The sequence below is a fragment of the Caenorhabditis briggsae genome (assembly GCF_000004555.2).
Source record: "Caenorhabditis briggsae complete genome, chrI, whole genome shotgun sequence".
Taxonomy (NCBI): Eukaryota; Metazoa; Nematoda; class Chromadorea; order Rhabditida; family Rhabditidae; genus Caenorhabditis; species Caenorhabditis briggsae.
The window spans coordinates 260677-276851 of NC_013489.2; the positions used below are offsets into that span (position 1 = coordinate 260677).

The following is a 16175-nucleotide window of genomic DNA, read 5'->3' on the forward strand; positions in this document are numbered from 1 at the left end:
AAAACGCGACTTGCGAAAGTTAGGCCACCATGTAAAGTTGGCCTAGAAAACACACCAGGGGAATATCAGGGCATTCAAAACCTGATTTTCTATTTCTTTCAGAGACCGTACACCTTCATCTCTTCACGAGACGACTCCATGGCTTCGATGTCTTCGTCGAACGGCGTCTAGCCAGGATTTGATTCGTGAAACCGAACAAAGTTGCCTGGAAACCCCTGAAGAAGCAGAGAAGCCCATTCCATCATCAACCCCTCAATCTCCATCAGTGACGTCGTCTCCGATGCCTCCAGAATCGGTGACGTCTTCTGGAGCGCCAGCACGACCACAGTCAGCTCTGAATCATCCGCAGAATCAGAATCGGATTCAGAATATGTACAACGACTCGAAATTCTCATTTCTGAACACGTTGCCCATGGAAAAAGTCGATCGATGGTTGCAGTGTGCTGAATTCGTTTTCTAGGGAGGACCGGGAGATTCTGAGTATGAGATTTGACAGGAAATCTGGATCTGGAGAATGGCTGAAAACTAGAAAATTCAAATTTTCTGATTTTTCCGAATTTCTGAAATTCTGGATTTTTTGGAAATTCTGAATATTTGAATTTCCGAATTTCGGATTTTTAGAACTTCTGAATTTCCGAATTTTTGAATTTCTAAATTTCGGAATTTCTGAATTTTTGAATTTTCCAATTTCTGGATTTTTTGGAATTTCTGAATTTCTGAAATTCTGAATTTCGAATTTTTAGAATTTCTGGATTTTTTGGAATTTCTGAAATTCTAAATTTCGGATTTTTAGAATTTCCGAATTTCGGATTTTTGGAACATTTCATTTCTTTAAAATTTTCCAAAAATTTGAAACTTTCATTTTTCAAAGTTTTGGAAATTCTCGAAAATCAGCCATTTTTGCCATTTTTTGTCACATTTTCAGTCAAATTTCTCACATTTTTTCTCTTCTTTTCTTCCAATAAATTGTACTTTTTTTCAAAATTTTGGAATTTTACTCAAAATCTCCCACCCTATTTCCTAGGATTTTTTCTAGATTTTTTCTTTTTTTCCCTGAATTTTTCCCATTTTTAAACCGAAAATTCTCCGTTTTTCCTGTCCTTCCTCCCATCCGATTTCTCTATTTTTTCAATTTTTTGAAAAAATTTGCTTCTTCAAAATATTCAAAAAAGAACACATTTTTTTAATTTTTCGCCGATTTTTTAAACGATTTTTCTGAAGATTTCACCTTTCCGGCTTTTCTTCTTCTGTAATTTTTTTTGGCATTTTTGTGTGCATAGATTTATATAGATTTATATAGATTTTCCCCATTTTTCTAGCTTTTCTCTTTCTCGAAAATCCATTTTTTTCTGGTGAATTTCACTATTCTAGAGCTCTTTCTCTCTCCTTTTTTCTCTCAATTTTCCGAGGTTTTGTCCATGATTTTCCATGATTTTCCCACATTTTTCATATTTTCTCCCCACCTTTTTTTTTCGCTTTTTAACACCCAAAAAATTTAGAAAATTCTAGTAATTTAACACTGATACACCCACCCAACCACCCCCCACAGAGCTTGTTTTTCCCATTTCCAGACATATAGAATTTATATATATATATATATATATATATATATTTCTTTTGTGCGATTCGATGATTTCTTTCTTGTTCTTTTGCGATATATTTTCAAATGAAACAGTTTTATCCATTGTTTTGAATGCGTTTTCAGAGGTTTCATACCGAGTTTGTGAGCACTTTTTACCGTTTTCACAGGTTTTGTTTTTTTTACCTTTGCAAATCCGCTCTATTGATAAAGGGGCGGGGCTAAGCTTTTTCAAAGTTTCAAAAAGGAAAAAATTCTCCCCTGAAACGAGAGATCTTTTTCCGGTGAAGTGACGCAGAAATTTTCGGTGAAGAGACGCAGACAACGAAACGAAAAGTTTGATCCTCAGCCATCAATTTGGCTGCGTTCTCATTAAAGCGCATTCACAAAGATAGTAAAACAAACACTGTGCGTTTTTATTTTGTAAAAATCGAAAAAATCGAAATTCCAATATTTTGAATTTTTTTGGATTTTTGAGAATCTGAAATCTCTGACAAACTAACTTTCGAAACGATTTGCAACTAACTATAAGACATTTCGCAACTAGGAAGTTTCCCAAATAGGGCATTTCGTAGCTTTGACATTTCGCAACTTTAATATTTGGCAACTATGACGTTTCGCAACTAGGACATTCGGCAACTAAGACATCTCGCAACTATGCGGTTTTGCAACTATGACATTACCCAACTATGACGTTTCGCAGCTATGAAATTTCGCAACTATGACTTTTTGCAACTTTGACATTTCGTAACTATGCGTTTTACATTATGACATTCCGCAACTATGACGTTTCGCAACTAGGACATTTCACAAATAGGACATTCCGCAACTATGACGTTTTACATTATGACATTTCGCAACTAGGAAAAAAAACATAAAATGAAAAAAATCGAAATCCCAAAATTTTAAACATTTTTTGGATTTCTGAAAATATGAAATTTCTAAAAATCCTGAAAATTGCAAATAATCAAAATTCCCCCAATTTCTCCCAAAAAAAATTGAAAAATTCCAGAATGTTACTATCGAAATGGCGTGCTGGGGTCCTACACCGACAGGTACGGTATCTGCAAACCGTACTCAATTGGCCATTCCAATCGGAAATCAAAATTAGTGAAAAAATGAAATCACTCGAAGAGTCGTGGTCGAAAAAGTTGATGGAGCATTTTGAGAATCAAAAAACGGTCAGTGGAAGGACATCGGGACATTTGGGATGCACAGACAGATGGAATTTTTCCAAAAAAAATTCAAAACTTTTGAATTTTTTGAATTTCAGAAATTCGAAATTCTCTACAAAGACTATAAACTACAATTACTAGACTAGAAAGATTTTTGAAATTCGGATTTTTCAGAAAATTAGAATTTTTTGAAATTTCAAGTAATTCTAATTTTCTTGAGTTTCCGAATTTCTGAATTTCAACAAACTACAATGTCAAGACTACAAAAACTACAAACTACAACGTATAGACTTTTTTGGAATTTTGGAATTTCTGATTTGTTGGTTTTTTTTATTTTTGGCGTTTCAGAATTTCCAAATTTTTGAAAATTACAATGCCTAGACTACAAAGACTACAAACTACAACGTATGGACTACAAAAGCTACAAACTACAATGTTTCAGATACCGTGCCGCCTGAATGAGAAGAAATACATCCTTTCAATGTTCCCATATCCATCGGGACGTCTTCATATCGGCCACATGCGTGTTTATACGATTTCCGATGCGACCGCCCGTTATTATCGATTGAATGGATATCGAGTGATTCATCCGATCGGATGGGACTCATTTGGATTACCGGCTGAAAATGCGGCTAGAAATAATGGGGTTGATCCGAGAGAATGGACCATTCAAAACATTGAAACAATGAGAAGACAGTTGAAAGCGACGCAGGTGGGTTGCGAAACGTCATAGTTGCGAAATTTCATAGTTGCGAACCGGCATAGTTGCGAGATTTCATAGTTGCGAAATGTCCTAGTTGCGAAATGTCATAGTTGCGAAATGTCATAGTTGCGAAACGTCATAGTTGCGAAATGTCCTAGTTGCGAAACGGCATAGTTGCGAAATGTCATAGTTGCGAAATGTCATAGTTTCTAAACAACATAGTTGCGAGATTTCATAGTTGCGAAATGTCATAGTTGCGAAATGTCATAGTTGCGAAATGTCATAGTTGTGAAATGCCATAGTTGCGAAACGGCATAGTTGCGAAATGTCATAGTTGCGAAATGTCATAGTTTCTAAACGACATAGTTGCGAGATTTCATAGTTGCGAAATGTCATAGTTGCGAAATGTCATAGTTGCGAAATGTCATAGTTACGAAACGTCATAGTTGCGAAACGTCCTAGTTGCGAAACGTCACAGTTGCGAAACATTATAGTTGCGAAGTGTCATAGTTGTGAAATGCCATAGTTTCAAAACGGTCTAGGTGGGAAATGTCTTAGTTGCGAAATGTCATAGTTGCGAAATGTCAAAGTTGGGAAATGCCATAGTTGCAAAACGTCATAGTTGCGAAATGTCATAGTTGCAAAAACGTCCTAGTTGCGAAATGTCATAGTTTCTAAACGACATAGTTGCGAGATTTCATAGTTGCGAAATGTCATAGTTGCGAAATGTCATAGTTGCGAAATGTCATAGTTGTGAAATGCCATAGTTGCGAAACGGCATAGTTGCGAAATGTCATAGTTGCGAAATGTCATAGTTTCTAAACGACATAGTTGCGAGATTTCATAGTTGCGAAATGTCATAGTTGCGAAATGTCATAGTTGCGAAATGTCATAGTTGTGAAATGCCATAGTTGCGAAACGGCATAGTTGCAAAAACGTCCTAGTTGCGAAATGTCATAGTTTCTAAACGACATAGTTGCGAGATTTCATAGTTGCGAAACGGCATAGTTGCGAGATTTCATAGTTGCGAAACGGCATAGTTTCTAAACGACATAGTTGCGAGACTTCATAGTTGCGAAATGTCCTAGTTGCGAAATGTCATAGTTGCGAAATGTCATAGTTGCGAAATGTCATAGTTGCGAAACGTCATAGTTGCGAAATGTCCTAGTTGCGAAATGTCCTAGTTGCGAAACATTATAGTTGCGAAATGTCCTAGTTGCGAAACATTATAGTTGCGAAGTGTCCTAGTTGCGGAACGTCACAGTTGCGAAACATTATAGTTGCGAAGTGTCATAGTTGTGAAATGCCATAGTTTCAAAACGGTCTAGGTGGGAAATGTCTTAGTTGCGAAATGTCATAGTTGCGAAATGTCAAAGTTGGGAAATGCCATAGTTGCAAAACGTCATAGTTGCGAAATGTCATAGTTGCAAAAACGTCCTAGTTGCGAAATGTCATAGTTTCTAAACGACATAGTTGCGAGATTTCATAGTTGCGAAACGGCATAGTTGCGAGATTTCATAGTTGCGAAACGGCATAGTTTCTAAACGACATAGTTGCGAGACTTCATAGTTGCGAAATGTCATAGTTGCGAAATGTCATAGTTGCGAAATGTCATAGTTGCGAAACGTCATAGTTGCGAAATGTCCTAGTTGCGAAATGTCCTAGTTGCGAAACATTATAGTTGCGAAGTGTCCTAGTTGCGGAACGTCACAGTTGCGAAACATTATAGTTGCGAAGTGTCATAGTTGTGAAATGCCATAGTTTCAAAACGGTCTAGGTGGGAAATGTCTTAGTTGCGAAATGTCATAGTTGCGAAATGTCAAAGTTGGGAAATGCCATAGTTGCAAAACGTCATAGTTGCGAAATGTCATAGTTGCAAAAACGTCCTAGTTGCGAAATGTCATAGTTTCTAAACGACATAGTTGCGAGATTTCATAGTTGCGAAACGGCATAGTTGCGAGATTTCATAGTTGCGAAACGGCATAGTTTCTAAACGACATAGTTGCGAGACTTCATAGTTGCGAAATGTCCTAGTTGCGAAATGTCATAGTTGCGAAATGTCATAGTTGCGAAACGTCATAGTTGCGAAATGTCCTAGTTGCGAAATGTCCTAGTTGCGAAACATTATAGTTGCGAAGTGTCCTAGTTGCGGAACGTCACAGTTGCGAAACATTATAGTTGCGAAGTGTCATAGTTGTGAAATGCCATAGTTTCAAAACGGTCTAGGTGGGAAATGTCTTAGTTGCGAAATGTCATAGTTGCGAAATGTCAAAGTTGGGAAATGCCATAGTTGCAAAACGTCATAGTTGCGAAATGTCATAGTTGCAAAAACGTCCTAGTTGCGAAATGTCATAGTTTCTAAACGACATAGTTGCGAGATTTCATAGTTGCGAAACGGCATAGTTGCGAGATTTCATAGTTGCGAAACGGCATAGTTTCTAAACGACATAGTTGCGAGACTTCATAGTTGCGAAATGTCCTAGTTGCGAAATGTCATAGTTGCGAAATGTCATAGTTGCGAAATGTCATAGTTGCGAAACGTCATAGTTGCGAAATGTCCTAGTTGCGAAATGTCCTAGTTGCGAAACATTATAGTTGCGAAGTGTCCTAGTTGCGGAATGTCCTAGTTGCGAAATGTCCTATTTTTCGTCAGATTCAATTCGACTGGAATCGTGAAATCTCAACATGTGAACCGGAATTCTATCGTTGGACCCAATGGATATTTTGTCGTCTTTTCGAGAATGGACTCGTTCGACGAACACAGGCAGAAGTCAATTGGGATCCAATCGATCAGACGGTCTTGGCTGCAGAACAAATCGATAATGAGGGAAGGAGTTGGAGAAGTGGAGCGGTTGCGGAGAAGAAGAAATTGAGGTAAGCAAATGCTGAAAATTCGGGAAACAATGAAGAAAATCGGCTGAAAACGAGACATTTTGTACAAAAAATCGATTGAAAAAATATAGACTACAAACTACAAAAAGCGAATTTTTAATTTTTTTAATTTTTGAAACTTTGGTTTTTTCGAAATTTTCGGAATTTCAGAGTTTTCGAGTTTTCAATATTCCGAAATTTTCAAATTTCTATGATCTTCGAATTTTCGAAATTTGAAAAAAAAAAATTTTTAATTTTTTAAGAAATTTTTTAAATTTTTTGCAAAGACTATAAACTACAGAATCTAGACTACAGAAGCTACAAACTACAAGCGAAATTTTTCGAAACAGCCGAAATTTCCAAAAACTATGGAAATTAGACTACAGACTACAGTATCCAGACTACGATGACAACAAACTATGATAGCTTGACTACAAAGACTACAAACTACAAAAAGCGAATTTCTATGTTTTTTTTTCAAATTCTGTATTTTCGAATTTTCGAATTTTTTGAAAATTTGGATTTTTCGAAATTTTCAGGAATTTTAAGTTTTCGCGATTTCAGAATTTCCGATTTTTTCCGATTTTTTCGAACTTTCAATATTCCGAATTTTTGAAAATTTTTACGATTTTTGAAAATTTTCGGAATTTTTTACAAAGACTACAAGCTACAGAATCTGGACTACAAAAGCTACAAAATACAAAAATCGAAAAATTTGAAATGCCCAAAACGCTTTGGAAATTTGACTACAAACTAGAATACCCACGCTACAAACTACAAACTACGATTTAGCTAGACTACAAACTACACAAATTGCAGCCAGTGGATGATCGAAACGCCCAAATACGCGAAACGTCTCCAGGAAGGCCTTCGAAAAATGTCTGAGCAATGGGGCGAAGTTGCTGACATCCAAGCGAATTGGATCGGAAAATGTGACGTATTTCGATTCATGCTTCCGGTGATTGGCACAGAAAACGAATTTATCGATTTGAGGATTCGTGATATTTTTGAAATTTCGAATGCAGAGTTTCTGGTCCTGAAACGGGCCCATCCGATGGCTGATAAGACCCAGGAACAGTTTCCATGTAGGTTAAAAAAAGGTTTTGGACGGGGCGAGGAGTCGAACCAGGGTGATGAGATTGGTGGGCAAAACACTGCGCCAGTCGGCCGTATATAAGCGGCCGCCGGCGTTATTGCTGTCCTGGGCGCCGTGGCCGAGTGGAGAATGCGCTTGCCTACCAATCTGAAGGACGCGGGTTCGATTCCTCCCGGGGTACAAAGTTTTTTTTCTTTTTTTCAGACAAACTACCATTCGAAGTGCTTAACGGAGTAACTGGCCGTCGAATTCCAGCGATTGTTGTCGACGATGACTACCTTCCAGACACTGAATTCTTCTTAAATACCAGAATTGGAAATTTCAAAACTGATAAAGAATTAGCAGAGAAATTCAGAGTCCAAGAGCCGAAACTCAAGCGGGTGTTGACCAAAAATGATATTCAGGAGATGGCGGCGGTATCTAGCTCTCAAAATTTCAAAAAATCGATAATCGATTTTTGTTTGCAGTTCGGCGGCTACGGTGGCTACGAAACGTCGAGAACGTTAACCGATTGGGTTGTGAGTCGACAGCGAGCATGGGGAACGCCGATTCCGATGATTCAAACAGAAAATGGAAGACGAGCCGCTGCGAAATTGGAAAAATTGCCAGTTTTGGGAACGGATCGGGGGCAGAAAGTCGATGAGAAGAGATTTGAAACCGCTGGAACTTTTGATTCTGACACTTTGGACACTTTCTTTGATTCGTCGTGGTTAGTGTGGGAAAGAGAGACTACAAACTACAAAAAAAATTGGAAAAAAAATCTGAAAATCTACAATTTTAAACAAACTACAAGATGTAGACTACAAACTACAAAAAAAACCGAAATTGGAAGGGGTTCGATATTTGAAAGTGTTGAAAATTCTGGAAAAGTTACAAAAAGCAAGAAAAAACAATATCTGGACTACAAAGTATAAACTACAAACTACAAAAATTCTGTATTTTTGGATTTTTTGAATTTTTTGAAAATTTGGTTTTCTCGAAAAATTTTCGGAAATTTTAAGTTTTCGGAAATTCGGAATTTTCAATATTCCGAATTCTTTTAAACTAGGAAAATTAGACTACAAACTACAGAATCTAGACTACAAAGACTACAAACTATAGTAGCTGGACTATAAACTATAATGGCTAGACTTCAAACTATAAGATCTAGGCTACAAACTATAGGATTGGACTACAAACTACAAACTACAAAAACCACGATATCTCCGTGTTTCAGGTATTAGGTTACAAAATGCAAAAAAAAAACAATATCTGGACTACAAAGTGTAGACTACAAACTACAATAAAGAAATACTTTCGAAAAATTAGGAACGTTGACTACAAACTACAAACACCACGGGATATTTCCGTTTTTCAGGTATTATCTCCGCTATTTGGATCCAAAAAATGCGTCAAAACTCGCTGACGACGTATTTCTGAAGGAAATGCCAGTTGATGTATACGTTGGAGGCATCGAACACGCTGCTGTTCACATGTTCTTCGCCAGATTTGTCTCGTATTTCTTGAATGACATTGGAGTGATTCCCGTGCGTTTTTCAGGCTTAAATTTGGCTGAAAATAAGCTAAAATTTGAAATTTTTGACCCAAAATTAGTGAAATTCATGGAAACTCGAAAAATCGAAAAAAAATTTTTTTTCAAACTTGAATTTTTGTCGGAAATTTCTCTGAAAATTATTTTTTAATGTAATTTTTTTCAACAAAAAATAAGGATTTTTTGTAGTTTGTAGTGTATTTCAGACCGCCGAACCATTCACCGATTTAATCCCACAAGGAATCGTCCGCGGCAGGACTTTCATCGAAAAATCCAGCGGAAAATACCTATCTCCAGACGATGTGGAATACTCAGATGACCAAAAATCGATACGGCTAAAATCGAATCCTACTGTAGAGGTGGAATCGATTTACGAAAAAATGAGCAAATCGAAGAATAATGGAGTGGATTTGGTGGAACTGTTGACGACGGATGGCATCGATTTGACGAGATTGAGGATTCTCGAAGCAGCTGCTCCACGAGCACCGATCAATTGGGGAGAGACGGATTTGAAGGGGGCTAAGGTATACTGTACTTTCAGAAATTACAAAAAATTTGACTTGAAAACGAAAAGAAAGATTTTGGACGAGGGGAGGAGTCGAACCAGGGATGTGAGATCGGTGGGCAAAACTCTGCGCCAGTCGGCCACACAGCACACTGTGGAGAGACGCAGAGAGCGCGCCTATATAAGCTGCTGCCGGCGTTATTGCCCTCCTGGGCCCGTGGCCGAGTGGAGAGTGCGCTTGCCTATCAATCAGAAGGTCACGGGTTCGATTGCTCCCGGGGTTAAAACTTTTTTCTTTTTTTTTGCAAATAAATTCAAGAAATCCAAAACTGGAAATTGCAAAATTTTTCACAATTTTTTTCAGAAACTTCTCGATCGAATCGCCACAATGACATCTGATGTCATTAAATCACGAGTAGCATCTTCAGAATTCAAAAAAGACCCAAACATCGACTCCCAAATCAAAGAAACCTATAATTTCTTCGTTCGAAACGTCGGAATGTGTCTAGAAGTCCTTCATCTACATAATACCGCTTTGATGAGACTTCAGGGATTCACAAACGCGTTAAAAGTGAGTTTTCTAGGCCATTTTAGCATGGTGGCCGAACTTTTGCAAGTTGATATTTCTAGGCCATCATGTTAAATGGCCTAGAAATGACCTAATATTCACTTGGAGTGTTTTCTAAACAATTTTAGCATGGTGGCCTAACTTTTGCAAATTGGGGTTTTGAAGGCCAGCTTTTTTTTTCAGAAAATCGATCCGGTTTACTTGGCGAATAGCGAGGAAGGAATTCGAGCTGTTCGATCGTTGATAATTATGCTGCAAGTGGGCATTTTTGTAGTTTTTGTAGTCTGGAAATTCTTTAAAAATTTGAATTTTTTAAAATTCTAAAATCTAAAAAAATTAGAATTTTAGAAAATCTCAAATTTGTAAATTTCCGAAATTCAAAATTTTCAGAATATTTGTTCCCAAAAAAACCCCCAAAATTTCAGGTTTTCTGTCCCCACGTGGCTGCTGAAATGTGGACGGCCCTGGAGCCCGATTCCGGCCTAATTTTGACCCAAAATTGGCCTGAAATCGACGCCGACGCCGACGTGGAATTCCTTCTGATGATTGACGGCGTCAGTGGAGGACGTCCAAGTGTTGGAAGACAGAAAATTGAAAATTTGAGATTAGAGGATTTATGGAAGAGGGCGGAGCTTAACGAGCACTCGGATATTTTAAAAATGATTAAAGCCGATGGAATTGTGTTGAAGGATCATAGGTTTTCAGCGAGAAAAGGTTTTTTAATTTTTTGTAATTTTCGAAAACCTAAAAATTCTAAAATTGACCTAAAATTGTTCCAGGCTTCCATGTGACACTGGCATGCAATACTGAAGGTGATAAAGACGAAAATCGCAAGAAAATCGGCAAAATTTTGGACCGGATTCAAGCGGAAAAACGAAAATCCGACAAGAAGAAGAAGGCGAAAAAGGCGGCGAAATAATGCATTTTTTGTTAATTTCTAGATTTTTTTGTTGTAGATTTTAGATTTCAGATTTTTTTCCAGTTTTTTTCTTGTTATGATCTGTTTTTTGTTTGATTTTCGGCATAAAATTCGAGAGAGAAAGATAAAGTTTTGAATCGCTCGTGGTGTTCCTTGCATCGTACGCAATTGCGCGTCGCGGTGTTTGCGAACCTTTAAAAAAATTAGAGCATTTTTCTCAAATTGAGAATTTAAAGGGGGACTCCGGTCAAATTTTTTATTGCATTAAAATGTGTTAAAAGTTATCTATTTTCCTAATATTATTGCGAAAAGTTTTTTTAAAAATCCGAAATCCCCGAAAAACGCCGTTGAAAAGGAAAAAATTCAAAAAAAGGTGCCGCCGAGTGACGAGGATTTTCAGTGAGAAACCTAGGCCACGCGTGCGGCGTGGCTTTCTTACCGGACAATTTCTCCGGATTTTTTTCCGCTTTTATCTCCGACAGGTAAGAAACGTTAAAAAACACTGTCGGCCAGTTGAAAATAATGCTATCAGGCGCCGTGGAATAGGTTTCTCACTGCGCGGGAATTCAAATCCTCGTCCCTCGGCGGCATCTTTTTTGAATTTTTTTTCACTTTCAACGGCGTTTTTCGGGGATTTCGGATTTCTTTCGAATTTTTCGCAATAATATTCGAAAAATAGATAACTTTTGAAACATTTTAATACAAAAAAAATTTTGGTCGGATTCCCCCTAAAAAAATGCAAAAATTTGGAATTTTCTAGCTTGAATTTTACTTATTTAGCCTGAAATAGTGAGCTAAATTGTCGAAAAATCAATTTTTAAAATTCCCAAATTAATTTTTTCGATGTTTAGTTTTTATGGCCCAGATATATATCCAAAGATCGGATTTTCGACTCATACCAAATTCAAATTCCCTCATTTCCCTCCAAAAACATCATCGCGTTCTCCATAGAGCACACTTGCAGCCACCCTCACATTGTGGGAGTTTGACAGCAGTTTTTGATGTTTTTTGCCTTCTGGGAAAGGTGTAGAGGATTAGAAAGTGTCGATGAATCCGATTGTAGACGATTTCTATTCGTTTTGGCTATTTTTATCGCTCTGTAGTAAGACTTGCAGACAAAAATCGATCTTTTTGAGTCAATTTTGAAATTTCAAGAGTTCCTATTTGAAAAAACGAATTCAGCATGAAATTTTACATCGAACGATATTAAAATTTCCGTTTTTTTTGTCTTTAAAAAAAATTTCAGAAAAAATTCTCAAAAAATGAGTAATTCAATTGCAAGCGGCTCATCGTCATCGTCCCCAAACGCCTCCTCGACATCTTCAAACGACGAAGATGCGATGAAAGAAAGTGAGCGTGTCGGTTCTAGAACGGTTCAGTTTCGAAATGACCCAATTTTAGACCACGCCCCAGTCCACGTGGCAACTGGCGACGACGGTGATGAAAACGGCGAATTCACACCGGAACGATCAGAAGAGCCCGAGGAGGAGCAAGAGGAGCAGGATCAGGTTGGTTTTTAGGGGAAAATTGACCTGAAAATATGGAAAATTGGCTGAAAATGGCAAAAATAATCCGGAAAAATATGAAAATTGGGGAGAAAATGTCTGAAAAATATCAAGTGTTGCGGTAAATCGGCCAAAAAACACGGAAAACAGCCGAAAAATTGTTGAAATTCGCCTAAAATGACTCAAAAAACCGATAAATTGTCGAAAATAATCCGAAATTTGTCAAGAATCGTAGAATTTTAAACGAAATTGACAATTCACTTCTAAAAATAGTGAAAATAAGGACTAAATGACCCGAAAAATCGTTCAAAGCTGTCTAAATTTGAATTTGGCGCCAAAAACTTTCCTAAAATCGCTTGAAAGCACTTTAAATCTGATGAAAAATCGTTTTTCAACTGAATTTGATACCAGAATTCTGATTGAAAATAGCTGAGAATATAGGAAAAATCACTTAAAAATCGTTCAAGAACCATCTGAAATATGACCGAAAAACAATGAAAATAAAAATTTGCAGAAAAAAGCTCAAAATCATAGAAAATCACTGAAAAGTCGGCGAAAAATAACCTAAAACCATGGAAAATCAATGAAAAATCGTCGGGTAATGACCTAAAAACATGAAAAATCATCGAAAAATCGGCAAAAAAATGGCCTAAACCCATGAAAAATCATGGAAAAATCGGCTAAAAATGACCTAAAATCACGGAAAAATTGTCTGAAATCTCAAAATATCCAGCAAGACGACCTGCTACCTCGTCTAACCCGTCAATCGGAATCAACAGAATCCTCCAGAGAACGCGACGCTGATGACGAAGAAGACGTTGGTGATGAAGAAGCAGAGAATGATAGAATCCATGACGAGGACGATGATTTCATGATGGATACGAATGATGAAGTAGGAGAAGAAGAGGACGATGTCGATGACGATGATGAAGAGCGAATGGAACGAATTCCAGGACCAAATCTAGAAGCCGTTGAGCATATTTTCCCATTTAGTAAGCGGAAATTCCAAGAAAATTAGGTTTGAAAATGGCAAATTTTGAGCGATTTTCGTTCTAAAAATGCCCCATAAATCCGGAATTCTGGGTTTCTAGGCCATCATAACATGCGCTGAAATGCATTTAGTGGCCTAGAAATTCATTTCATTGGATTTCTAGGCCAATTTTTTGACAAATTTTGACCAGGAAAAACCCCAAAATATCCCCTAAAAATTCGATAAAAATCTGACATTCCAGCTGAAAGTTCTAGAAAAATCGCTGGAAAATTAACCCGGAAAAAATCAAAAGTTCGGATTTTACAAAATTTGAAAAAAAACGCTCAGAATGGCCTAGAAATCCAATATATGGAAATTCTAGGCCATTTTTAATCAATTCTAACCCCCAAAAGTCTCAAAACCCATCAAAAACCCCAAAATATCCCCATTTTTGCAGGTAATCCCCTATCGAAACGTGGCAACAACATTCGTACAGGAGCGGAATTTCAAACGGATCTCCCGGAAATCCAACCGGACTCTGATAGGGAAAACGAGCAGAATCGAGAAATCTTGATTTGGGAAAATCCGATCGATGTGGATGATGAGCAATTGGAGGATTATGTTAACGAAGCGGTGACCAGATATCACCTTTCTATTGACAGGGTTAGTAGATGGTGGTCGTGGGAGTTCTAGGTCATTTTTTGATTTTTCCCCTGTGAAAATTGATCTAGTTTGAGTAAAAATTGAGTTTTTTAGCGAAAAAAGTGGTCTAGACTACAAACTACAAAAACTAGATTACAAACTATGATAGCTACACTACAAACTACAGCAGATAGGCTACAAACTATGATAATTACACTACAATAGCTAGACTACAAACTACAATAGCTATACTACAAACCATAAATGTTGAGCTACAAACTACAAAAGCTAGACTATAAACTACAATAGCTAGATTACAAACTACAAAATCTAGACTACAAACTGCAAGAGCTAGATTAAAAACTACAAGGACTAGACTACAAACTGCAATAGCGAGACTACAAACTACAATAGCTAGACTACAAACTGTGATAGATAGACTACTTTCTACAAAAGCTAGACTACAAACTACAATAGCGAGACTACAAACTACAACAGCTAAACTAGAACGGTTGGCCTAGAAAAATGAAACCCGAAAACTAGGCCATCTAGGGCAAAAATTCTGCCAGCTGACCTAGAAAACCCACTTCGGGCAGCTTTACCCGAAAATTAGGCCATGACCTAGAAACCTCATCCCTGATTATACTTTCGGTGGCCTAGAAAATTTCCCATAACCTAGAAATCCAGTTCAGCCCATCTATAGTTGCTGGCCTAGGAAAAACTTCGGCCATGGCCTAGAATAACCAATTTTTCAGGCCCTCTACATTCTAATGAAGGAAAAGTTCGATTTCGAGAAGGCGATCAACGAATGTGCCAGTCGTCGTACGTTTGGTGATGACTGGAAACAACAGGAGAAGGAGCTCTTCACGACGTGTCTATTCACTTTTGGAAAACAATTCAAGAAGATTCAGAAGGCGGTGAGGCTTTTTTTTGACGATGAAAATGGAGGATTTCGGCTGAAAATCCGAGAAAAAACGGTTCAAAAATGGCTGAATTGAAGCTTTGGCTGAGTTTTGGGTTCCTAGGCCATCACTTCATTTTTCATTTAAAAAAAGTTTGAAAAAAACTGAAAATCATCAATATCGTTTCAATGCAATTAGTGGCCTAGAAATTACGTTTTTTTTTGTATTTCTAGGCCATGGGCGAATGTGAGCTGAAAATAGAAAAAAATCGGTTCAAAATTAGCTACTGACCAGAAAAGAGCGGTGGCCTAGAAAACACTTTTTTGAATTTCTAGGCCACCTCTGAATTTCAACTAAAATCGAAAAAAATCGCTGCCTTAAAATTTACCTGAAACGGTGGCTGGCAATCCACAAATTTGGGTTCCTAGGCCACTGCTGGCCTACGCTTAGAATCGGTTTTCTAGGTCATCTCGATGATAGGTGATGGCCTGGAAACCCATAATTCTGAATTTCTAAGCCACCATGGATGGAATTTTTGCAGATACCCCACCGCAACATTTCGTCGATCGTCCGCTATTACTACGATTCGAAATACATTGAGAACTACCGTAAGCACATGCATGTGCCATGGATCGATGAGGAGGATCAGTACGATAAGCTGCTGGGCGAGATCAACAAAATGGATTTTCACATGTCCGGACTGTGTGAGAATTGTTTCCAGCGGAGCACTGTGTTGATTGTGAGTCGACCACATTGGTTGGTGGCCTAGAAGTTTCCGACTTTTGGATTTCTAGGCCACCGATTCAGTTGGCCTAGAAACCGAGAAAATTGAGATTTCTAGGCCCTCTTAGCTTAATTTTAATGGCCTAGACGCATAAAAACCGCATTTCTAGGGTGTTTTTTGGATTCCTAGGCCAGATAATTTTTGGATGGCCTAGAATTCCATAAATGTGAGTTTCTAGGCCATCGCCCCCTTTTGGATAGCCTAGAAAAACGATTCGGAGTCTAGGCTATCTAAAAATGAGCTGAAAATCGTGCCAATCGAGAAGTGGCCTGGAAATCTAGATTTTTGGATTTCTAGGCCATCACTTTTGGCCTAGAATTTCAAGAATTTGGATTTCCAGGCCACTGCTCGATTGGCATGATGTTCAGCTCATTTTACATGGGCTCTGAAAAAATCACGTTGTTAGGTCATTCACAAGCACCGTG

The 16175-nt window shown here is 37.7% G+C and overlaps 3 protein-coding genes across 3 annotated transcripts in view; all 3 read left to right on the forward strand.

Moving 5' to 3' along the window:
• Positions 1–138: 138 nt before the first annotated feature.
• Positions 139–460, forward strand: CBG11878 (the record flags this gene model as incomplete). Its single annotated transcript, XM_045242025.1, has 2 exons — positions 139–149; positions 202–460. The coding sequence occupies 2 exons, from the start codon at positions 139–141 to the stop codon at positions 458–460; spliced, it is 270 nt and encodes an 89-aa protein (XP_045094691.1).
• Positions 461–2592: 2132 nt separating this feature from the next.
• Cbr-lars-2 lies at positions 2593–10947 on the forward strand (the record flags this gene model as incomplete). Its single annotated transcript, XM_045242070.1, is given in 12 exon segments — positions 2593–2760; positions 3197–3466; positions 6069–6331; positions 6367–6373; positions 7125–7413; positions 7629–8275; positions 8295–8359; positions 8782–8950; positions 9162–10031; positions 10212–10286; positions 10454–10742; positions 10808–10947. 12 exon segments carry the CDS (start codon positions 2593–2595, stop codon positions 10945–10947), a joined length of 3252 nt encoding a protein of 1083 aa, XP_045094692.1.
• A 1262-nt stretch (positions 10948–12209) lies between these two features.
• CBG11880 overlaps positions 12210–16175 on the forward strand; it is a gene marked incomplete at both ends in the record, with an annotated part of 7854 nt that continues 3888 nt past the window's right edge. Inside the window, 6 exons of the mRNA XM_002638639.1 lie at positions 12210–12297; positions 12349–12455; positions 13186–13444; positions 13880–14085; positions 14820–14981; positions 15508–15705. Coding sequence (XP_002638685.1) covers positions 12210–12297; positions 12349–12455; positions 13186–13444; positions 13880–14085; positions 14820–14981; positions 15508–15705 — 1020 coding nt within the window. The remainder of the gene's footprint in view (positions 12298–12348; positions 12456–13185; positions 13445–13879; positions 14086–14819; positions 14982–15507; positions 15706–16175) is intronic.